The sequence below is a fragment of the Euphorbia lathyris genome, chromosome 5, assembly GCF_963576675.1.
Source record: "Euphorbia lathyris chromosome 5, ddEupLath1.1, whole genome shotgun sequence".
In the NCBI taxonomy this organism is placed as follows: Eukaryota; Viridiplantae; Streptophyta; class Magnoliopsida; order Malpighiales; family Euphorbiaceae; genus Euphorbia; species Euphorbia lathyris.
Window position 1 is genome coordinate 75,902,202 of NC_088914.1, and position 24,694 is coordinate 75,926,895.

General features: G+C 33.8%; 1 protein-coding gene and 1 long non-coding RNA gene across 9 annotated transcripts; one reads left to right on the plus strand and one right to left on the minus strand.

Annotated features, from left to right (window-relative positions):
• The first annotated feature begins 644 nt into the window (after positions 1-644).
• LOC136231138 (uncharacterized) lies at positions 645-3,107 on the plus strand. 2 transcript variants are annotated; one of them, XR_010689704.1, is made up of 4 exons: positions 645-897; positions 1,210-1,425; positions 2,104-2,247; positions 2,619-3,107. It is a non-coding gene; the product is annotated as an uncharacterized lncRNA (long non-coding RNA). The 2 variants fall into 2 exon arrangements; XR_010689705.1 differs by lacking the exon at positions 2,104-2,247 and having other exon boundaries at positions 647-897.
• Positions 3,108-15,785: 12,678 nt separating this feature from the next.
• On the minus strand, positions 15,786-20,968 carry LOC136231058 (5'-3' exoribonuclease 3-like). 7 transcript variants are annotated; one of them, XR_010689653.1, is made up of 10 exons: positions 20,531-20,968; positions 20,216-20,300; positions 18,552-18,722; positions 18,303-18,437; positions 17,990-18,221; positions 16,944-17,039; positions 16,774-16,869; positions 16,600-16,674; positions 16,399-16,527; positions 15,786-16,320 (listed from the first exon to the last, which is right to left on the minus strand). XR_010689653.1 is itself a non-coding variant. In XM_066020303.1 (8 exons), the coding sequence occupies exons 5-8, from the start codon at positions 17,037-17,039 to the stop codon at positions 16,453-16,455; spliced, it is 342 nt and encodes a 113-aa protein (XP_065876375.1). In that variant the 5' UTR covers positions 17,990-18,221; positions 18,303-18,437; positions 18,552-20,300; positions 20,531-20,968; the 3' UTR covers positions 15,786-16,452. The 7 variants fall into 7 exon arrangements, 1 of the variants encoding a protein (XP_065876375.1); XR_010689656.1 differs by having other exon boundaries at positions 16,399-16,869; positions 18,552-19,392; XR_010689654.1 differs by having other exon boundaries at positions 16,399-16,869; positions 19,024-20,300.
• Positions 20,969-24,694: the final 3,726 nt, after the last annotated feature.

Sequence of the window (24,694 nt, forward strand, 5' to 3'; positions counted from 1 at the left end):
ATTGTCCATAAAAGTGGATTAGCTTCCTGAACTTTGCAAGTGTCTCACCAACTCCCTAAATTTGATTATTCTGTAACAACTAAATACAAAAACTTATTAAACCTAAATTCTAAGCATACTCGATTTGGATTAGCTTCATTGGTATAGTAACAATCTGTCTATTTAATGATAGCGGCTCTGGGTTCGTGTTTTGTCCGGGGGTGCCGACCTAGTTGGGATGTCCGGCTTCACACTTCTCAGATGCCAGATTTATTCAAAAAAAAAATTCTAAACATACGTCTTCATCTATTCGAGATGTAATTTTTTTGCTTCTACCTTTCAACCTATTATAAGAGTTCGTATTTCATGCTTGAGTGATTGAATGGATGAGGATCCAGAGTTAGTATTATTGTTTTTATATTTAGTTGTTACAAAATACTCGATTTGGAGAGTTTGTGAGATACTTGCAAAGTTCAAGGAGCTAATCTACTTTTATGGACAAGTTACACTACAAGAAAAGTGGGCTTTACCGGCCCTTTCATAGCAGCTGCAAGATAAACCGCCTAAATGGGCTTCACTGAAATTTATCCATGTAGTGTAAAAGGGCGGATCCATAAATCGTCACTAGAGAAAAGCCCATTAATTTGTTTTATCTGCCATCTGGATCCCATTAAAACCGCTTACGAAAAACAGAGCTTCCTCCTTCTCTTTCTTCCCTATGATCCTCTTTCCTCCGTCTGGTTCATCGACCATTCTTTCTCTCTAGAAATTTGGATGAGTTTGCTAATTGAGATTTGTTTATACAGAAAACGATTTTTATGTTTTTTCTACTTTTCTAATCCCTTGTGATAACAAATGCAAGAGAGAATCGCAGGCGAAATGCTCCTTCTCGGTCACGGCTGAGGACTACTCGCCTTTGTAAGTTCTAGCTTCTCTTGGATCCATCTAGGTGGTTTAGTTCGTTGTGTTTGACTCTCTTCTTTGTGTCAATGGAGGAATCCAGATCGATTGCTGGATTTTGTTTGGTTTCAGTTTTTTTTATTCTCCTTGATTTTTGTATTTTTATGCTTTGATTTCTTATAACCAATTTTTAATTTATTCTTTTGTGCTGAACTGCTTCTGGAATGACCAGATTTCTGTTTTCAGTGGTTTACACGGATAGTTTTCATTTCTAAGTTCTGATCAACCAACCGAGTTCTTAATTCTGAGTTCTTAATTCTTTTGGATTAGGTATGGCCACTGGTTAGGCGATTCAATCAGCCACAGAGATACAAACCATTCATGAGTAGGTGCATCATGAATGGAGAGCTTGGGATTGGAAGTGTTAGGGAAGTGAATGTCAAATCTGGACTCCCTGCTACCACTAGTATAGAGAGGCTCGAACTCCTCAACGATGAAGAGCACATTCTGGGAGTCAAGTTTGTAGGCGGTGATCACAGGCTAAAGGTATATATTCTATGTGCTTCTTTATTTGTAATGAATAGTTGCAATTACTTTTTTTGAGATTCTCTTTTGTTTTCCAAATAAAATTTTCTCGTAATTTTCTTCCTAAAGAGGCATTGCCATATAGTTTGCTGGTTACACAGATTTGGAATGGACTTGTAGATCACCATTGATATAGTAGTAATTAGGATTGGTTGCTTTGAGATTAGATCACCATTGGTATTTTATGCTGGTAATCCTGAAATGGTTGATGGTTTGAAGTCATGTTTAGTTGCTACATTTCAAGTGCTTTTAAGGGGTTTCTGTCAAGGACTTTGGACAAAGTGTTTGTAAAATTAGGAAACACTAATAAACAGAGAAAGTGAGATATTGAATTGTTTAAATATGTGTTGTTCTTAGTTGTGAAGGATAACATACTGCCACTTGAAATTTTGTAAGTTCTAGCTTGTAGCTTTTGGAGTTTTTTTTTCTTTTTTGTTCATTTAAACTATAAAACCTTGCTGTAAGACATTTTATGATGATGTTAAAACATATTCTTGTTACATCAAAGGTGAGTTTAAAGTTCCTTCTCATTTGTTTTGTGTTTTGCACTTTCCTTGAATTTGTTTGTGTTTCTTTGTTATGAACTGTTGTAATTTTAGATACTCCAAGATTGAAGTTTTTGATATGGATTTACAACAGGATGAGTTATGGATTTCAAGTCAAAACTATGCACTTCAGGCATGAGAATGTTAGCGATTAACGTATCTGTATTTGTGATGACTATTGAGGGTATCATATTGGCACTTGATGTGATGAGATGTCAACAACTTGAAGAAAGAGATGGTAATTTAGACCAATTTAACTATCATCTCATATTAAATCTTTTGCTAGTGATCCATTATAATACCACTCCACATATATTTTCCATGTAGTTCATTTGTTTTAGACAATCTTCTGTATCATTGAAACCTGTATATTAGGCTACCAAAAAGGTCTATGCTTTGTGCTTCCTTGACATGTTTTAGTAATTTATAGATTTCAGGAATTGCACCTCCAACCAAGACTCCTCAATCATGTGTACAATGGTAGTGGTTCATGAGGCATATGATTGGACAGTTGTAATTGCAAAACTTTATTTGCAAATCAAGGACCTGATATTCTATTTGTATTTTCAACCCTCATCTCTAGTTAATTCTAGTGCTTCTTGTTTGTAGGTGTTGGGCATCCAGCAGGAGCATGACACAAAGGAAATGAGTGTCAAAGGCCGATGGAAGCGGAATTTGGAGAGAATAAAGACATAGTGGATTGGGTTGGTAGCAACTTGAAGTGTAAAGAGAGTATTTAGTATAATGGATTCAAGAATCGCAAAAGTTTTCAAGGAAGATGTAGTCAAGGTATTGAGAATTGCAATAATGTGTACTGCCAGATTTCCATATTTCCATCACAAAGACCAACAATGAGAAGTGTAGTCCAAATGCTAGAAGATGAAAAGCCATGTAAATTGATGAGCATTGTGATTTGCAAGGATGGGGCAGTCAATAAGAAAGAGATGCTCAATCCTTCCTAGCTGCTGCTGCTCAAATGTAAAATATAGAGCCAAGATAGCTTGTAACATATTAGGCAACTATGTAATTTTTATGTCTTAATCTGCTACCGTGTAATACTGAGAGATAGAGCTTGAACTTGACCTTGACCTTGACCTCTCTCTCTCTCTGTTTTTTTTTTTGTTAGTTCTGTGGAGGCGGATGTACTCAAAATGTAATAAAACTGTTGTACTAAATCCATATGATGCTTTTTTTTAACGAGTTCTTTATTTAAAATTAATTCATAATTATTATTAGGTACCAATTGGAATATAAAACCTGTATAAAAAAAATATCACAAGTAGGGGCGGTTAAAACCGCCCCTAGAATAAAAAATAGATATTTTAAAAGAAGGTGTAGGGGCGGTTTAAACCGTCCCTATAAAGTCCGTCGGTAAAAAAAAATCTATCCCGACGGAGACTATTTTCATCGGTAATCTGTAGCTCCGCATCCCTTTGGAGACGGATTTGGGGCGGTTGACAAAACCGCCCCTAGAGCTTGTAGGGGCGGTTTTAACCGCCCCTACACATGAAAAAAACTGCCTCTATAGGTAGTTTTTGTTGTAGTGTTATTAGGGAACTGATGATACAAAATAAGCAAGTTTAGGGAGCTCGTGAGACATTTGCAAAGTTCATGAAGCCAATCAACTATTTTGGACAAGTCACGGAGCTGGTGATGTATTCGTCCTTCAAAACTCTCCTAATCACATTAGGTTAACTTAATTAAATAGGAAATATAATTACTAGGGAAAAGTTCGAAAAAAATGCTCGTGGTTTGCCCAATTTGCAAACAGAGGCATGTGGTTTAAAAGTTCACAAATAAAGGTCTATGGTATGTTTTATTTACAAAACAAAGTATATATTACAATTACACATTTAAGTTCTAATTACAAACAAAAACATTTTTATCTTAATAAAAATTATACTTACATATCAACAAAACATAATCTCCGAAAAAAACAATTTTCTAAATCGAAACAATAAATAGTATATATGATGGAATTTTACGTTTTTTACTAATCTGGCAGTTTATAAATTAAATTGATATTTAAGTTCATTTTACACAGTTGTAATTTGATTTTGGGATCTGTATTTTGTTAATATATAAATGTAATTGAAAAAATATTAAAAAATGCTTTTATTATCACCAATTACTTAAAAGTTTAATTTTAAATACCTTGTTTTGTAAAAAAAAAAAACATACCACATACCTCTATTTGCAAATAAGGTAAGCCACAAGCATTTTTTTTTCGTACTTTGCCCTAATTACTATTTATTCTTAATTCTATTATATATATATATATGTATATTTAAAATTCTAATCACATTAGAATCTATATTTCCTTTTAGGATTATAATTAATTTAATTTATTTATAATTATACTATAAATCAATCAAATAATTTATCCTAATTCTCCTCCCCCTCTAATTACAAAATAAGCATTATAAGTACATAAGAAAAATAAGATTACAAAATATCGTAATTTCATACATTAGAATCAAATTAATTAATCAGACCTCTTACTGGTCCCCAAAAATATTAAAAGAATGGTCCCAAAGCCTTGAGAATGTGGTGTGTCTTAAGTGTTATCGGTTTATGATTCATGTTTGTGGCTGGAAGTGGATAAACCTTATCAACAAGAGATGTACGTTAAACCCATGTTGTCTCAAGAGTCTATTTCAATTACCGTGCAAATCTTTCCTCATTGGCTGAAAGTGATATACCTTATCCTGACTATTTGAAATTTATTTTCTAAACCATGTCAAATAAAGAAGAATAAGAAACCAGGTATTCACTCCTCAAGGAATCCACAAAATCAAAATCCCAAATGGTAGGTTTCTAATTTGCAGAGCATCTTAGGATATTTTGAGTAGAAATATTTGGACTAAAGTGAGTGTGTTGGTTTATAATTTGCTGGGATATGATTAAGGGTTGCCAATTAATTAGAATTGAACTGAGTCTAATAAGAAATATAACTAAACTGAAATCTATCAGTCAGTTCAGTTACTAACTAATTAATAACCTTAAATTTCATACTAATAAATAAAAAATTGTAATGATAAAACAAGATGAGTAAAACCTTATATAAAATCAGAATACATCCAATATGAAAATCCACAAATGGAAGAAAGCATTTTACAATGGGCAAAATAATCATAAAAGGCAACCTTAAAACAAGAAAGAAATAAACTATGAATGAAATTCTGATATTTTCTAGATATCAATAGCGGCTGAAAGACAATTGGAATCCAAATTGTTTCGTTGAAATCCTTTGAGATAAATGTATATGTATTGATCATATTGAACTCATGTAGGTCTAATAATCTACGGTGAATTAACAATGAATTGTTGAGATAAACTTATCCGGCTCGAAAAGGCATACTTAGAAGACATAATGGTAATTAAGTATATTGACAATAAATATAATAGATACGTAAGTAAAATAATATTTAAATATAAATTAATTACACAAATGCATATAAAAAATAGTTTAGTTTTATATAAAGAGTTTGGTTTTATAGAAATGTCTTGCATATTGCTTTGCATCTATAGAAATTTCTGTCAGAGATTAATATAAGATATATGATTGGACATTGACTATAATCCTGAGCTTTTAGTTTAGTTGGTTTCATGACAATTCCAACAATAATAGTGAAACTCAAACCCGGATGAAGGTGCCATCAAAATTGTTATTTTTACTTTTAGATAAAATTTTATGTTACTTAATAAGCTTTATAAATACTTGAAAAAAATAAGATTACAAAATGTCGTAATTTCATACTAATATATTCTATGTAAGAAAAGGAAATCTTGGTTCCGAAAAGAGTTCCTATAGAAAGAGAAAGTGGCTTATTTTTTACCACGAAACAAAAGATGGATATACATAATTCATGAATCATGCTTGTTTTAATTATAAACATAAACAGTGATCTTAAGGCTATGATTTTTTTTATCGTTTGGTTTATTAAACCATTGATTTTTTATTTGTATACCTAATTTACTTACTAAATTAGTTAGTTGTAAGCATCTAATTAAAAATGTGTTATTCATCTCAGGTGCGATTGAAATTATATTTTGTATACTTTAAAATAAGAAAAGGAAATCTGAAAGATGGAACAAAAACAGGGACCTAGTAGTAATAAGTTGGATAAAACCAAACCTTAAACATTTTTTATTATAGAAAAGGAAATCTTTTCGGGCAAAAGCAACATTGAGGAAATCTTTCTCTAGCGGGTCTCAATCCGCCGGTAATCCGTCGGAAATTTCAATTTCCGACGGACCACTGCACATCATCAGCGGATATTTCCGTATGTGATCGGTGATTTTCTTGTAGTGAGGAGACTCCAACTATTGGTATTTGACTATTTTCCTCAATTCAGAACGTTTTCAGATTTATCTACTCTTCAATACTCACTGCTACAAGATTTTGACACTGGTCATTTATAGATTTTTGTTTCTTCTTATTTAAGTTATATTCTTGAACAAGATTTGTAAATTAGAAAAAGATGTGATATAAATGTCAATTTTTTATTACACATTAGAAATATATGTTTTAGTTATTTTCTCAATTATGAATGAACTCTCTTCAATCCAAAATTAGCAACGGAATAATTGCTCGTAAAATACGTCAATTCTGTCTCTAATGGAAGGATTGGAACTATATCCTAAGCAAGGTTAGCGACCGCATTTTCCTCGTTTGCGACTGAATATTTATTCTGTAACTTAGCGACTAAGCTTTACGACTCTGCGATGTTAGTCCGAAAGTTTGCGACTAAATCACATAAATCGTCAGTAACTCATTACTGACAAGGTAGTTACAGACCAAAAAGATTCTGTCGTTAACTCATGAAACAAAGTGAAACGATATATGAATGACACGATGAAGAAGGAAGAGGCTTCCTTCCTCAAAAATATAAATATGGTAGAATTTATTTTAGAAAAAGAAGAAATTAGTATATTGGGGTTACTTACACCAATGATCCTTATCGTGAATTCAATACTAATACCATAAAACATAATTTATTTACATCAAACTCATTCAATTTTCAATTTTGCATTTAATTTGTTATGTATTATGCAATTCTGGCAATAACAATAATCTTGAAAAATGGATAGCAGGAGAAAGCAAAGTTGGATGATTTCGATATTAAAAAATTAGGTTTTGCAGAATTAATTAATGTTATATTCCTGATTCTTCGAAGTAGACATAATGGTAATTAATCTAGTATATTGACAATAAATATAATAGATTTATAAGTAAAATAATATAAATTTAGATTCACTATATAAATGCATATAAAAAATACTTTAGTTTTATGTAAAGATTTTGGCTCGGTTAGTAATACCGAAAGGTCTTACATATTACTTTGTATCTATAGAAATTCTAACAACAATGGCCCTGATGAACATGGTTGTTCCCGATTTTTTAGAGCTGTGGATGAGATGATAAACGTTGCCCCTTCATATATATATATTCTTTTTTTTTCATGTTGGACACTAGATGAATTTTGTTATTATTATAAGGGATAAGGTACAAATTTACTCATATGATTATTAGGAGAGAGCAATTAGCATCCACACACAAATAATGCTTATCAGTTGGTATAGTTTCAAGCTTAATTGACGAAAATGGGGTTTTTCTATGTGTAATTTCATGTTATATCCTCGCTCCAACCTCCATAATTTTGGTCACTCAATATGGTTTGAAATTACACATTTTATGTTAATCAGCTAGACTTGAAATTGCACTAACGAGTAAACGTTATGTTTAAAATCGCAATCTTTTCTACATATAAGCTAAATTCACTCTCCCAAAAAAAAACCATAATGTTAAATTTATACCATATGGCTTCAATGATAAATAATTATTATTGGTATTTTTTATATAATTAGACTAAAAACATAAAAACATTTATAAATATATACCATCAAAAATAAAAAAATAAAAATACAATCAAAGTTTTTAATGTTTTTATATTACAAAATCCGTCAATTGGTTTTTAACACTATCAATGCAGACAAAACAAGAAAAGATTACAAAATAAGAAAAATAAGATTACAAAATATCGTAATCTCATACATTAGCATCAAATTACTAAGACCTCGTACTGGTCCCAAAAAATGGTCCCAATCCTTGAGAATGTGGTGTCTTAAGTGTTAAAATTCCTGTTTGTGGCTGGAAGTGATATACCTTATCACTAAGCACTCACACGGTTTACTCGTTGAGATAGGTATGTATATGCAATATTTGATTGGATATTATCACTAACACACATCGCAATTTCATATTTCCTGTGATTTTCTTAATTCAATTTTTACCACAAGTTAGAGATTTTTTAATCAATCTTTTTTTAATTATAAAATTAAATTTATTTATTTATTAAAACACTAAATTCTTCGATTTCTACAACATCAACATTACCAAGATCCTAGCTAAAAAGGAATAGATTGAACTAGACAAAACACGATCATTGGTCTCCGGTTCCTCAATCTCATGCACATTTTTATATTGGTACATGCATTGTGCAATCCAAACTAGGTCTATTGCTGCAGCAATAAACGCTTTGAAAAGTAATGGAGAGTCCTCATGCCCTTGGTTGTTCATATTCTTCCATGTTTCTCTAATTAAAGATGGAATATCTGGGCGTGCTTCTTCTACTGAAGCTCCACTTTCATTTATGTAGCTTTGTATGTTGAGATAATAAACTTATGATTAATAGTCTTTAATTCGGTTCAGTGTATTGTCCAAGAGTCATTTTTGTATCTGTATCTGTATTTATAGAGAGTTAATGTTGTTTACCAAGAGTCATTTCTGTAATCTATAAATACCTATCAATGCAAGTAGTAAGGCAAGAGAATTTTCTTCCATCAATTATACTCTTCCTCTGTTACCTGTCCAGATAAAAATTCTCCTGAAAATTGAGAATCATGATGAAAAGAGAAATCATGATTGATTCATGGGAGACCAAATTGCAGATTTGGAAAGCTATGTGTTATAGCATTAATCACATCAAAGAACAAGTGGATTCTTTGACTTTTGAGGAGATCAGAAGGTTGCTGGAAAATATTTGGGATTGGAGAAATATGCTTTGGATGAACAGAAGAAATTTGTCATGCAATGTCTGGTGGAATCCTTAAAAAATGATGATGATGAGAATTCTGAGGATTTAGGAGAAATTAAGATACAAGCCCATGTAGATGATGAGGAGAAAATAGAAGATTCTCCTGTGATTGGTCTTTTGCCAGAAACTGATCCAGTCAGTAAGAAAAAAGAAGTTCCAAGTAAGAGCAACATTACCAAGGTCATGTTGATGGGATATTCTTATATTAAAGCCAATTGTGAGGAAGTTACAACGAACAGTCTTTGTGAATTTTAGAGGAAGATATTGGACTTGATAAATTTGCACTTGATCCATATAAGAAATATATAGTCATTCTGTTAGATGAGGTATTTCTATGGGCTGATGAGAATTCAGAGTCTTTAGAAAGAGATAGTGAGATGAGGATAACAAAGATGAAGTAAAACCAAAGAAGAACATTAGTGCAAAGCAAATGGTGCAAACTTGTGAAGTATCTAAAAAGAGGAAGAGGTTTGAAAAAGAAATCAAAGTATCAGACAAGAAGTAAAGCAAGCATGTGGAAGAAGGAGGAAAGCACAACAAAAGTGCAGAAGGTATTGAGAAAGCCTCTGATAAAATCAAGCAAGTGCCTGAGAACAAATGTGAGGTCAAGCTAATGAAGGAATTAAAGAAGACGTTTTCCAATGAAGGATTGTCATCAAAAGCGTCTGAAAAAGAAGTCAAGGAAGTTGAAAAGAGAAAGGAAAGAGTGAAAGAACTCGGAGTCATTGACATGAGTAATATTGTGTCAACTTCACGTTGAAGGTGCACTACGATAAAACCAAAAACACCAGTTGACAATCATAATAGAGATGATGATGGTGCCGACAAGCATGATGAGAAAGACGACGATGATAACGAGGAAGAAGAAAATGATGAAGATAATAATTGGTATGATGGCGGCTAGAGTGAAGAAGTCAATGATGATGAAGTTTGAAAATGTAGCAGATCAAGAAATGTTCTTGGTGTTACTAAGGGATAAAAACTTATAAGTTTAAGGGGTGTGTTGAAATAATAAACTTATAATTAATAGTCTTTAATTTGGTTCAGTGTATTGTCCAAGAGTCATTTCTGTATCTGTATCTGTATTTATAGAGAGTTAATGTTGTTTACCAAGAGTCATGTCTGTAATCTATAAATACCTATTAATACAAGTAGTAAGGTAAGAGAATTTTCTTCCATCAATTATACTCTTCCTTTGTTACCTGTGAAGGTTTATTTATTTGATCCAACATTGTATTGATTTTGGAACATATCTTTTTATTCATCCTGATCACTCAGTCATGCATAATTATTTATTGTATATGGATATATATAAGATGTAGAAGATGCATGCTTATCGAAGATGTTACTAGATCATTTACTAGTCAAACAACCACACATACCTATCGCACTATGTGTGGGTACTCCTTTAGACATTTTCAGCTGTCAGGTGTGATTTTAACTTGTGTAAATCGAGTGACAGCATTGATACGCTCTGGTTTTCGAATTTCTCTGTCGGCTCCAGAACTTCTTATGCTCTTAAGAGGTCATTGTCTACCTCCGGCCATGGTGACATTAAATGTAAGTTTCTACTCTTTCTCTGAGCTCTAGAATGTAGTTTGTGATTTCACTATAAGTTGAAATCCTAGAGTTAAGATGGTCTTAGGGTTTGAGATGAGATATTTTCTGATTTTTCAATTACTTTAAAGAGATCCCATATTTTTAAATAAGAGAGGTGAAAAAAGTATGAGGTGGTGGATTGACTAGCGTTGGTGGGTCATTTAACAAGTCATACACAAAAGTGGGAGGTCACCTAAACAAATTAAAGGTTGTACAACAAAATCTGAAATTGTGCAAAAGTTGTACACCATTAATGAAATTTACCCCGATCACATTGAATGTTTTTTTGTCAAGCTTGTTCATTTTTTTCCATTTCTTTTGTTGCTATATTTTTCATTTATTTTAATAAATAAAAATAATAAGAAAATAAATTACAAGAAAATAAAGATTTAGTGGGATAACGATAAGGAAGAGAAGAATTCAAAAAAATGAATTGTTTAGAAGAGTGAAATCAAACCAAGTCGATGGTTGAAGGTTGGGCCAATAAAAAAATGAAAAGGTAGGCAAGGAAGGCTCAACTAGCTAGATGGGTCACTGCTGATGAGTAGTGATCCGATGTTTGATCTTGTTAATGGGTTGATGCAAAACTTATCTTTTATCCCACCGGGAGTAAGATAGAATTAGGATGGATGTTGACTGCTTTATCTTAGGGGTTATCTATCCTTCTAATTATCACCCTACCAGTATTGAATGAAAGTTAGTATGAGCATGAAAACTCTGATTCAAGGTTGTCCTTATATAATTCTAAATATAGAATTAATAAATATTGAATTCGAATTTATATAATTAAAAAAAGTAATTATGAAATTAGGATTATCTAAAGTAATAAAGAGAGGGAAAAAAGCCTTTTTTTTTTTTTTTTTTGTCAAGCCCTTACTTTTGGTTATGGAGTCGAGAGTGTCACTTGTTACTGCCAATGTAGTTGAAATTAATCAGCTGACTTCGACAACCAGTCATTTAATTAAAAGTAAATATTATCAAAATTAGATATGTTCACACTATTTTTAATATTTATTTTAAGTTTGCAACAAAAAATGTATGGTATAAAGAGTATCTTTTAGCCCAGGCCAATGAAAGCTTCGAGGAAGTTCTTACCACAGGATTATAAAAGAGGAATTTAAATGTAATTTAATTAAGAGTAGTTTTCTCCTTATTTTGTCATCAAAATAAAAGTTTTAGGTGTTTGGTTATAAACCTTGTGCTTTTCTTTCTATATGAATTGTAATTCTTTACAAAAGTATGGAATGTCTGTATTTTTCAAACAGCAAACAATAGTTAAACCAAACAGGCCAGACTCTTAGTCTATCCTAAATGTAATTTTTCTTAGGATAAATCATTATAAGATCCTTAAGTTTTACCTTAATCAACTCGTTAATCCCTTTATTTATTTTTATATATGAAAGTACTAAATTGCCACTAATCATAGAAATAAAATAACTTATCTTCTAGTTTTCAAATTTAATCAAAATAGTTTTAATGAAGTTTGTGTAGTATTGTTTCACCCATATTTTAATTTGAGGCAATTTCGTAATTAATCTACTTAATTTGGCCCAAATTGATAAAATTAATGGAGTTGGAGGGAATTAGGTAATTAGGCAATTTAATTTGGCTTGGATTTGGTATTATTTTGTCAATTGTATCTTTTTCGTCAACATGTGTGAGAATTTAGAAGTATTGGACCGATTTGATAATTTATCAATTATTCTGGATGAATTGAATAATTAACCAATTAAATCAATGGTTGAGCAGCACAAAAATCGTGGAAGTTGGGAAGTGAGGTAGTGGAGCTAAAACATGGGTTGGTAGGGGAAAGCAGTTATGGAACTTCCTTGCTGAACAATTACTTATTTTTGCTGTATAAATACAAGTTTTGGCAGTAGAAAAAAAGATCCAACTCAAACCAATCAAAAAAATCAAATCAAAATCAAACTCAATCCGAATGGAATTCAAACAATTCTTCAATTACTTTAGCTATTGTACAGCATTAGTTTATTCAATTTGATCAACTTTCAACTTGTAAGTTCTAGCTACAGTCTCTAATGATGACAACAATTAATCTCATTCAATTCAATGCAAACAATGCTACTTTATTCCTTTCTTTTAGCATTATTTCAGTGTAGTCGTAATCAGTCTTCTAGATTCCACTATGAACTTTATGCTCTTTTATGTCCTTTAAGTCTTTAACACTTTCGTTTTGATTAGAAGTTAGATCCAATTTACATATTTTGTGGTTTTTGAACAAAGCTACAGACAAGCTCGCACACCAACAACTAAAGGCGTTAAACAAGTATATATACACTGACATTCTTATACTTGTATATATTAATTATAAAAAGAAAATTATATTTCTTATTGTCTTAAAAAATCACTTTTATAATTTTATATTGTTCTCCTCCAATTTTAATAATTTTTATAGTATTTATCATTCATTTTTTTAATGAATAAAGTCTACACTACTAAATTAAAATTAAAATTATATGAAAATTAATAAAACAATTAACTAATATTGGAGAGATTATTATGAAGGAAAAAAACATAAAATAGGAAATATAGATATTTTATTATTAAAACATATACTAGTAAATACTAATTATGGTTTTTAAATTTTATTTAGTCTTATTTGACAATTCACTCAAATATAAGAACTAAGAGTTGACGAAAATAAAAATTGAAAGACTATATAATTTTTTTTTTTTTTTTTTGAAAGAGACTATATAATTATTTTTAAAAATACAAAGACTAGCTAGTATCATAAAAATAAAAATACGAAAACCTTATAACTATTTTTCATTTTTCTTACCTTTAGTCTACCTCATAGACACACTATTTAATCAAACTTTATGTTAATTTATAAGCCGGGAGAAAAAATAGGTCATGAGAAATAACATGTGGTAAAATTAACTAATTAGTCCTAGCATTGGATATGGTCCCAAAAACAATGTCTTCAAACCTAAAACCTCTCCTACTATAAGTGTATCAAACTATATATTGTGGTGTAAAACCCACGTTCTCTTATGAACTAGTCTAGCATATTCACCCAAGCCTAGATAGGGTATGCTAAAAAAAAATCCCCTTAATCACGAGTATTACATTGGGATAATCTTATTTGAGACTTATATGACCACTATAAAAGAAAAACTTCTATTACGAATATTTTTATAAACATTTTTCAACATGTGTCTTTATTTTTAATTGTAACCATATTTTTGTATTTATATCGATTTGTATTATCAATTAACGATGTTTTTTATTATTTGCATCATTTTTAAAATATTAACTACGTTTTAAACAAAAGTATCGCCATTTTTTTAATTTTTTTAGTAAAAAACAGTTTACATATTGCGATAAAAAGCTTCCCGATATTTTTTAACTGGTAGACGCTTTTGAGTTTTATTCTCATATTTAAAAATTCAACCACATTTTTTTATATTTGTGGTCTGCTTTATAGTCTCGTAGTAGTGCTTGTAAATATTTTTGGTACTTTTAAAAATGTAACTACTACATATTTGAAAAAAAAAACCTTAATAATATTTTAAATTAATGATGATTTAGATTTGTTCGATAAGTATTCCGGTATTTTTTTTATTTTTTTTCTCCTTTTTTAAATGATTCAACCACAATTATTTTTATTTTTCCGTTTTTTATAATCACTTAATAACACTTTAAATTTTTTTATTGGCATTTTATAAAATTTAATCACACCTTTGAAAATGCATTGATATATTTTTGTAATTAAAGATGGTTTATACTTTGTGTGGAATTTTTTTTAATATTGTTAATTTAAAGAAATTTTTTTACTTTTGTCTTCCCTTTTAAAAATTTCAATCACACTTTTTTATTTGTGTCGCCTTTTATAATAACTTAGTAATGTTTTTCATTTTTTGCCGGTATGATGAGGACATCGCTTGCTAATAGGACATGCCTACAGTAGATCGGTAAGTTATTGTGTGTGTGTGTTACGGTTAAGATCTTTCTACGTGCTTTAAATCTACTAGACGCTACGTAGGGGCAAGTGTACCCCGTCGTATCAAGTAATAAATCTGGTTTAAGTTCAGCTATCGAATCCGCAGAATTTATATCTACAAGTATTAAACTACTTGGCTCTATTCGTTATCTAACCGATGGATACTTTAGTTTGGTTTGGATGACAACTACAAACTACTCCTAAACTATGGTGAGACAGATTTTTATAGTTCAAACTCTAAGGAAGTGATACAGGTGACGATAAGTTACAATATATAATAAACAATAATTCAGAACATATACGAATGACAATTTACTCTTATAAAGACGACTACGTGTAGACCGATCGACCCATGAAGTGCTTAGATTACGTGGTTCCTCCTAAAAGCGTGTCTATTGCGTGGGATCAGAAACTAGGGCCCGTAAGTTCTGTGGCTTGTCAATTTCTACGGTTTCCGGTTTGTCAACTCCGGTGAGGCAACTCCTATATGATTCCCAAAGGGTTTCGGAATTCGTATCCCCCTACACAATAGCCAATTACGAATATCAAAACAAGTAATAAATATCAACACGTACACTAGTGGAAAAAGGGTCATTTGCATCGACCGTTTAGGGCCTTTTGCATCGGCCGCAGCGCGATGCAAAAGCCCTCGACGCAAATGTAATTGCATCGGCCAGGTGATCATTTGCGTCGGCCCCTTAAAGAGGCCGACGCAAATGGGCACCTCTATTGCATCGGCCCTTTGTAAGGGGCCGATGCAAATGATGTTTCAGCCATGTTAAATGATACAATCATTTGCATCGGCCCCTTACAACGGCCGATGCAAATGATTCTTTATTTGCATCGGTCCTTTCAAGGGCCGATGCAAATGATTGTATTATTTGCATCGGCCATATGTAAGGGCCGATGCAAATAATGAATTTATTTATTTTTCCAGAATTTAATTTCAATATTCTACGAAGAAAATTTGGATTGAATGGAGCTCTATAGGATATTAAATAATATGAAGAAAACAAGAAAAGAATACTCATAATATTCATTTACATGAAAGTAAATATGACCTATCTACGAGAGATTCTGAATTTCTAATCAAAATTTGCAAGATACAAATGATTAATTAAAAAATAAGCTAACACAGGATCCAAGTTTGAAACAAGTGGCAATAACAGCGAGTCCGACATATTTGATCTTCTCATGAACATCTTATAAACATTCTCCATATTTCTTTGTGCTTTATGCTTCTGCAGAATTAGCAATCGGGATGAATCAATGGTTACCTGTATACTTGTAGAAGAACTAGTCATATACCTCAATTTCCTTCTCCGCTTTTTGGGTCTCACCCAAAGCAGTTCTTCATCTATAAAGGAAAGCTTACATTTCGCCTTTCATAACACAATAGATGAATTAGTATCAGGACTGAATAACATGTTAGGTAAATGTATCTGCAAACCTGCCATATAAACCGCGTTCCATCTGTATCAACGTCGAACTCTGTCCATATAGAACAGAAACTACTAAGAAACTCAAAGAAAACAGAAAGAAAAGCTAAGACTGTTTCAAAGAGGCCTTAGCATCAGGATAGAAGTCGATAATGTTCGAATCCTCATCGATCATCAGCTTCTGATATGCTTTCGGAAGAAACTGCGAGCTGCAAAAGAACATTCTAAACAATCAAGACATTCTTATTCATTCAGCTAAGCTACCAATTAATACAAGGCCAACTTGCCTCCTTGGAGGTAACACTGCCATGAGCTGATCAAAGGGTTTAAAAGGTGAACCCTTATGAAACTTCACCTTGACCCGGGCTAGACCTTTCATATCCGAAGCAAATGGAGCGTAATGGTACCGATAAAACCTAACATGAGATTCCACTGTCAATGTTTTTTCTGCACAATTACATTCTTGCACTATATTACAAAGTTCATACCATGTGCATGATGGCACCTCTGAGAAATAATAAACAAGGACCCAATGCAAACCTTATATATGTGTACTTTTCTACCTTCAAAATCAACCGAGAATTTAGTTCGTTCATAATAACAAAGAACAAAAGAACAAAAGTATGCAGCTTTTTTTCGAAATTCAGTTTCGAAAGTCATACTATATCTTCTCTGGTGCTTTCAATATCACTAGCATTTTCTGCAGAGAACTTTTCCTTGTAGTATCTTTTTCTCCAATCAGCGGTCCCCAGTTTTACCTGTTCAAGAACTCGGTGAGAAAACAATGAAAACACTCCGAAAAGTGGACACTCAAAGATAGATAAGTTCATACCTTGTCTGTCCCTAAGCCTCCATTTTGGAAAAGATGAGATTTCTGCGGAAGACGAGCTTTCAGCTTCTCTTTCAGCTCCTTGGTATTTTGTAACATCTTTACCAAATGATAAAAGTTAATCAGTGACTAACTAATACAAGAAAACATTACTAAGTTTCATAGAGATGGTTACCAAATCTTGAAGTATAAAATGTTATATGAGATTGTCAATGGTGCAATGAAGCATTATAGCGGAATGGTCGTTTATATACACAGGTGAAGTGCAGGCTTAAGACATAGGCAAGTTATATTTATTTGATATATATACAGGTGAAGCAAAAGTGTGCGAGTTGAATAATATAAATACAGTAGTTAAGAAGCAAGAGTTTCATGCAGGTAATGTTTAAAGATTTTGGTAGATATTTGGTGTTGTGTGCATTATAGCTGAACTAATGGTGCTTTATTTATAATCTAGATGAATATTCATGCCTACGAGGGATGAATAAATGTCTTTTCTTTGTGTTGTTCCTTTGGAGGCAGGGGAGAGGACGAAAAATGTTCATACAAAAATATTTGATAAATTAAAATAATATATATTTAACTTTTGAGCAAATTTATTAATTGGAACTTCTCATCTTGCATATAGTAACATAATATTAACGTATAAATAAGTGGGAAAATGTACAAAATTAGCCTTGGGTGAGGGAAAATTATATATACATACACATATATATATATATATATATATATATATAAAAGTTTAACGTTTACCAATTGGTGCAATTTCAAGTCTATTTGACGAATAATGAATCCCTTCTCAAGTTCCAGATGATTTATTCATCCTTTGGAGGGTTTCAAGTTAATAATTTATTATTGAAGTTGATTATCTAATATCACATGGTTACCTATGTCTAAAGTTTGTTCGTTCATATTAATGAATAAAAAATGCAAATGCAGTTGTAAAGATAAGGCACTAACTAAACGAAGCAGAGATGTACATAGTGATCCCCTACAAACACAAAAATAATTGAGACCAGTAAAAACACTGTTAGTGACAGCTACAACACCTGAACAATGCCTTCTCTGCACCAAGGATCTGAAGGGTGGATGAAAGGCTTCCAGCATGAGATATCAAGCGAGCCCCAACAACTTCGCCAATCAAGGAGGCCAAATTGGGAGCTATGTCGTTCATTTTCGTAACCAGATATTCCTACAGCTTCCTCCTGTACTCCGACAGATCCATTACCCTCTGAGCAAACCGCTAGACATTAATCAAGTCAATAGGAGACCAATCATGTCCTGTGATAGGAATAGTAATAATTAAACGAATGAAATAATAAGTAAGAAATATGATTGACAAAGTAACTGCATAAGAACAACCACCAACTGTGCTTCTACCCATTGATGCTTTGGCAGCTTCTACAACCTCCTTTGGAAGAGATGAACATTCGATGGTTTTCTGAGACAAAAGATGAACCAGAGCAAGTGTTCTTCTCAAATTGACACTCCATTAAACTAGTTAAACCAGAGCAACAAAAGTTTAGAATTGTATAAATCTCTCAATTACACAAAACGATTATTCATTTACAAATATTGAAACCAATAAATCAACAAGCAGCAAAGACTAACCGAGAATGGAAGCCACTAATCACTCAGTCGGCGAACGCATCTGAACGGTGACATCGTCGTTTACTGAGCAAACCTCATCCACTCCCCGTCTCGCAGTAAACCTCCCTGCTCTCCGGTCATTCGAGTTACCAACTTCTTTCGACTCGTTTTTCACAAATCTCACCTCTGGATCTATTAATTAGCAGCAGCAAACATTAAAATCTGTGGTTCAAGATATGTGAAATATGAAGAAAATAAAGCATAATGGGATTTGTTTTGAGAGAGACAGTCTTAATGTGGTTGGACCAGGCTATTACACAAACTGTATGAGAACACAAGCTAGGCACTCAAGAGCCTCTAAAACACATCATTGCAAAATTAACCAACTCTTGGCTCATCATAACACAATTTCAACACTGATATATAAAGACCTAATTCTTCAAATAATAACATACAAATATGGAGATAAGAAATAAATAAGTAAAAGCCATACCTTGACAGTAGTTTCAGTCTTGAAAGGGCGGCTAGCACCCCAAATAATCAAGCAAAAAACACTAAACAAGATGATGAAACTACAAATGGCAATCAAAATCTGAAACCATCTAGTGAAGGCTTTATCCTCATCACAAGCTCCTTCTTCCATAATCACATTACATTCAGGCCATCCTTTATCATTCCACTCTTTATTATCATTTCTTTTCCTGCTACCTTTCCTTCCTGAGGATGATCTGAATATCCCTGAAAACCTACTAGCTGATGAATTTCTGGAATGGCGTCCAAAGGAAGGGTGTGAAGGTGATTCCATTGGACTTGGTTGCAAAGAAGATGATTTGTCCCCATCATGTGAATCCCTTGAAGGACTCTGTACATAATATACAGGGCGTTTTGGAGACCTTGATGGTGATGATGGAGCTAAACTTGTAACATCAGATTCAGACTGAATTAAACAATTAATAATAGTGATTAAAGTATAGATTAGTGGCAGACGCTCCCATTCTCTAGACATGTTTGTATCCAAGGAAGCATTATTCTACTCTCCATGATTCCCATTTCAAGAGCTACCATAAAACCATCAACTAACAAGAACGACCAGAGTTGAGGAAGCAATTTTGGTCATCAACTAACAAGAAGTCAAGAGCTACCACAAAACCATAACTACGTAGAAATTTCAAAGGCAAAAAGAAATGGAAAGAAATACCTTTTCCATCCTAGCTAATTCTTAAACCTTATTACTATGTAATATACTATACTCAAACTCACTGTAGGGTCAGCTCATGGAAGTAAAAATGGAAAGGGACCATTTATAATGGAAGTGCCACTTCAACTTGTCATAAATGATCAAGGAACCATCAATAATATATCTCTACTCAGTGTTATGGTTGGCTTACCGGTATAATTATATCTAACTTCATAAACAAACCTCCTTAATTAAGTTAAGATAAAACTCCTTAAGATAAGATAAGATGATATGAATTCAGGATTCAAGAGCTTTTCTGGAAAAGAGATATGCATGCGTTAACGAAAAACAGATTCATAATTTTACTATTACAAATGGGGATATCAGGTAGGCCTCTTTTCTTATCTTAAGAAATAAACAGAATCCAGCAGTCATAGTGTCAAATTAATCAAGATTTTTTCACTCATAATAATGAAAAAAAAACGGATACATGATGCAGATCACTCACAGTAAGCTTGTAGAAGGGAATATAAGAAGATGTAGATCACTCAGAGATTGAGAACTCCCAATATTGAAGGTAGCTAGCAAGCCAACTGATAAATTATAGAGGTAATGAACATCAATAAAAGATAAATACCTAAATTAAAACAAAAACAAAAGTATATGAACTTCCAAAATACCTAAATTAAAACAAAAACAAGACCCATATCAAACCATATAGGTATTTCAATCCAAGCTTGTGAAATTACTCAAATCATAATACCTAACCAGCATAATTTGAAAGTAGAAGACAAGTGGATAAACAAGATTGAAGGGAAATTACCAAAAATATCATAAGGAGCAAGGTGGAAATCGGGATTGCTGAGGAACAAGCCACTGGAGAATGAGATAGAAGAGAATCTGGTTTCCAGAATGAGGAACAAGGCTTCTCTATTGCAGTACGACCAGTTTTGAGAAAGCGGACGTTCAGGCCCGTCTAGGTTTTTTTTTAGGTAAAGCGTTTTATGCGAAACTTCTGGTTTTGAAGATGAAATACAAATTCTTGAAAGGCCGGAAGCACGAACGAAGTGAAGGAAAGGTACTTAACTCAGACTCAGGGAAAGAGATGACAATGTCGGCAACTGATAGTTTCCATGATATGAATTGTTCTTCGCGACCTTCTGGATTTTTTTTAGTAAACTTCTTTCTTTAATATTAGGTCTACTCACGAAAAGGGAATTGGGGAAAAAAAGAGATTGTTCATTTGCATCAGCCCTATCAAAGGTTGATGCAAATGATAACTCTATAGGACCGATGCAAATGGAAAAAAAGAGATTGTTCTATAGGACCATTGTTAAGAGGGATGAACCTTAAAAACACTCTCAAAGAGAAGTTATAATTTGATTGATAAAAAGTTGCATATCCTTACAAAGATGGGGTTTAAATACCTCCCCTAAAGAAAACTAAAGACATAATTACCCCTACTAGGATTACAACTAAAGAAGGAAAATAAAGGGTAAAATAGGTAAGTGTATACTCTTCCTTGTGAAGGAAAGAAAACTTAAATAGACAGAATGTATATCCTTCCTTGTTTAAGGAAGGAAAGCTTGCAACTATCCTTCCTTAAACAAGGAAAGAAAGTTCACTCCTTGTAAAGGAAGTAATCTCTAGGACCCACCTCGGTTATTCATCCGGTATACGCCATTAGGTGCACATGTTGTTCGTATTACCCACATCTGAATATGATCTGCCAGGATTCAATGTAGAGTGAGATCCGCCAATCTGGGTCGAAGTAGATACAATAGGTAGATCCGTCGAAGTAGATATACATTGACAGAAATACAATGAATAGATATGCCAAGGTAGATCCACTCAGATAGGTACTGGAAGTAGATACGTCGATGAGTAGATACGCCAATGTAGATATGTCGAAGTAGGTCCGCTCAACTAGATACCTGAAGGAGATACCTCAACGTAGACACATCGAAGTAGATCCGCCAAAGTAGATACCTGAAGGAGATACATCAATGTAGACACTTCGAAGTAGATCAGCCCAGGTAGATGCTTAAAGGAGATACGTCGAAATAGATACGTTGAGTAGATCCATCGAAGAGATCCGTGGAGTAGATCCGTCGAAGAGGTCCATCGAAGAGATCCTTCAAAGGAGATCCGCCGAAGAGATCCATCGAAGAGATCCTTCAAGGAGATCCGCCGAAGAGATCCATCAAAGGAGATCCGTCGAAGGAGATCCGTCAAAGGAGATCCATCGAAGGAGATCCGTCAAAGGAGATCCATCGGAGAGATCCATCGAAGAGCTCCTTCAAAGGAGATCCGCCGAAGAGATCCATCAAAGGAGATCCGTCGAAGGAGATCCGTCAAAGGAGATCCATCAGAGAGATCCGTCAACGTAGATCCATCGGAGAGACCCATCGAAGAGCTCCTTCAAAGGAGATCCGTCTAAGAGATCCGCCTAGGTAGATACACTTAAAAGAAAAAGATATACTAGAACTTTAAGTGTGTCTTCCTCCTCTTCTGAATCACTTTCCCCACATACCTGACGAAATTTGTTACCTTGCTACTTCCCTAACCTGGTCTTGGAATTTGTTGAAAAGATGTCCGCATCATACTCTCTTTTTAAAAAAAAAAGAAATAGGATCACACTCGCCTTTAAACACCAGCAGACCATGTGCCCTTTATCACTCGAACTGCCCTTCCTATTCGTCAAGTGTTCCATGAAGCTCTTGGTCGTCGTCATCGTAGGTGTACTCATTTTGGTTCCATCCAACGTCCTCCAACTCATCATCACAGTAGAACCTATTTTCATTATCTTCATAATTAGGAGTCCCACTTTGGTTCCACTCAATGTTCCTTGACTCATCTTCATAAGACCTACTTTCATCAACCTCATAAGTATATTCATTTTGGCACCACTCACCATCCTCCAACTCATGATCACAATGAAATCTGTTCTCATCATCTTCATAAGTAGCCTCACTTGGGACCCACTCAGTGATCTGATGCTCATCTTCATCATAATAGGTTTCGTCATCCTCATTATCTTCAAGTCCATCCTCATGATGATGAAACCTACCGTCATCATATAACTCACCATCAAAATCACTCTCTTCCCCTTCAATCCCATTACTGGACCCATTATCATCATACTCAAGTTCATTGTTGCTATCCAGCTCATTTTCATAATGGCCCTCCTCTCTATCAATCTTCCACTCGAGCTCACCTCCTTCATGATTATTTTCAAATTCGTACAACTCCTCTTCCTCCACCCAATCTTTCCCAAGACCTCTCGCTTCCATCCGCTCTTTCTTATAGTTCAAGCCGACCACTCCATTTACCGAGTTGTCTGACTTAAACGACGTTATACATTGAGCATCGTTGATCCACCAACATCTCTCCCATCACCATAGCCATCAACCCCCACACATAAAATAAATTCCCCATCCGCCTTAAAGAGATTCGCCAGCCCAAAATCATCATCCACTTCTTCAGGATTAGGGTTATCACCCTCATTAAGCATACAAGTGAAGTTTTGCCTATGGGGCATTTCATCAAACACATAGTATGCACCATTTTCTATTTGAACTTCTTCAAAGTTCCTACATGCTATCCCCTCTTCCTCCTCATTCACAGATACATTTAAGTTCTCATCCACAAATTCATTATCAAAAACTCCACAATGAGAACTTAAATCACCAACAACATCACAAATAACCAAATCCTCACTAATAGTAGGCATACCCTTCACTTCCACATCAAGAACTGAGAGTTTCGGATTTACCTCTTCCTGGCGCAACAGTGGACAGATTTGGCCTGAATCTTTAGGAGGTGAGATAGTGGCTTCTCCATTTTCAGGGACTTCTTCCCTCCTCCGATTTAGATCCCCGGCGGTGGGTCTGAGTAGGGCGAGAGCGGCCAGTCGGGAGTTTGCCCAAGAGGTGGATAACTCCTGGAACCGTTGGTTAGCTTGCCTCTCCCTCTCAATACTGGCTTGGATCTGTTCCGCGAGGCGCTCCCTCCGCTTTTCATATTTCCGGTCACTGGCCTCCATAGAACCTTGTGATTGTCGAGGCTGAACCATTGCCAAAGAAGTTTCGGGTCAGGAAACGATCGGCTCTGATACCAACTGATACAGATCAGGTAACGGGCGATAGTTTTCAATCGTAAACTACCAAAGATATTCTCAAGCTAAACTTGAAGGAGCCGTGAAACCCCCGGATTCACAAGCTAAACTTGTAGGAATTAGAAATCCCCATTGTTAAGAGGGATGAACCCTAAAAACACTCTCAAAGAGAAGTTATAATTTGATTGATAAAAAGTTGCATATCCTTACAAAGATGGGGTTTAAATACCTCCCCTAAAGAAAACTAAAGACATAATTACCCCTACTAGGGTTACAACTAAAGAAGGAAAATAAAGGGTAAAATAGGTAAGTGTATACTCTTCCTTGTGAAGGAAAGAAAACTTAAATAGGCAGAATGTATATCCTTCCTTGTTTAAGGAAGGAAAGCTTGCAACTATCCTTCCTTAAACAAGGAAAGAAAGTTCACTCCTTGTAAAGGAAGTAATCTCTAGGACCCGCCTCGGTTATTCATCCGGTATACGCCATTAGGTGCACATGTTGTTCGTATTACCCACATCTGAATATGATCTGCCAGGATTCAATGTAGAGTGAGATCCGCCAATCTGGGTCGAAGTAGATACAATAGGTAGATCCGTCGAAGTAGATATACATTGACAGAAATACAATGAATAGATATGCCAAGGTAGATCCACTCAGATAGGTACTGGAAGTAGATACGTCGATGAGTAGATACGCCAATGTAGATATGTCGAAGTAGGTCCGCTCAACTAGATACCTGAAGGAGATACCTCAACGTAGACACATCGAAGTAGATCCGCCAAAGTAGATACCTGAAGGAGATACATCAATGTAGACACTTCGAAGTAGATCAGCCCAGGTAGATGCTTAAAGGAGATACGTCGAAATAGA

Excerpts from the sequence above, each read along its gene's own strand:
- LOC136231058 (XM_066020303.1), bottom strand. The coding sequence starts at position 17,039 with ATGTTACAAAATACCAAGGAGCTGAAAGAGAAGCTGAAAGCTCGTCTT. Across the intron at positions 16,870-16,943 it reads GAGGCTTAGGGACAGACAAG|GTAAAACTGGGGACCGCTGA; the intron begins GTATGAACTTAT and ends GTTCTTGAACAG. Across the intron at positions 16,528-16,599 it reads GAGGTGCCATCATGCACATG|GTTTTATCGGTACCATTACG; the intron begins GTATGAACTTTG and ends ATCTCATGTTAG.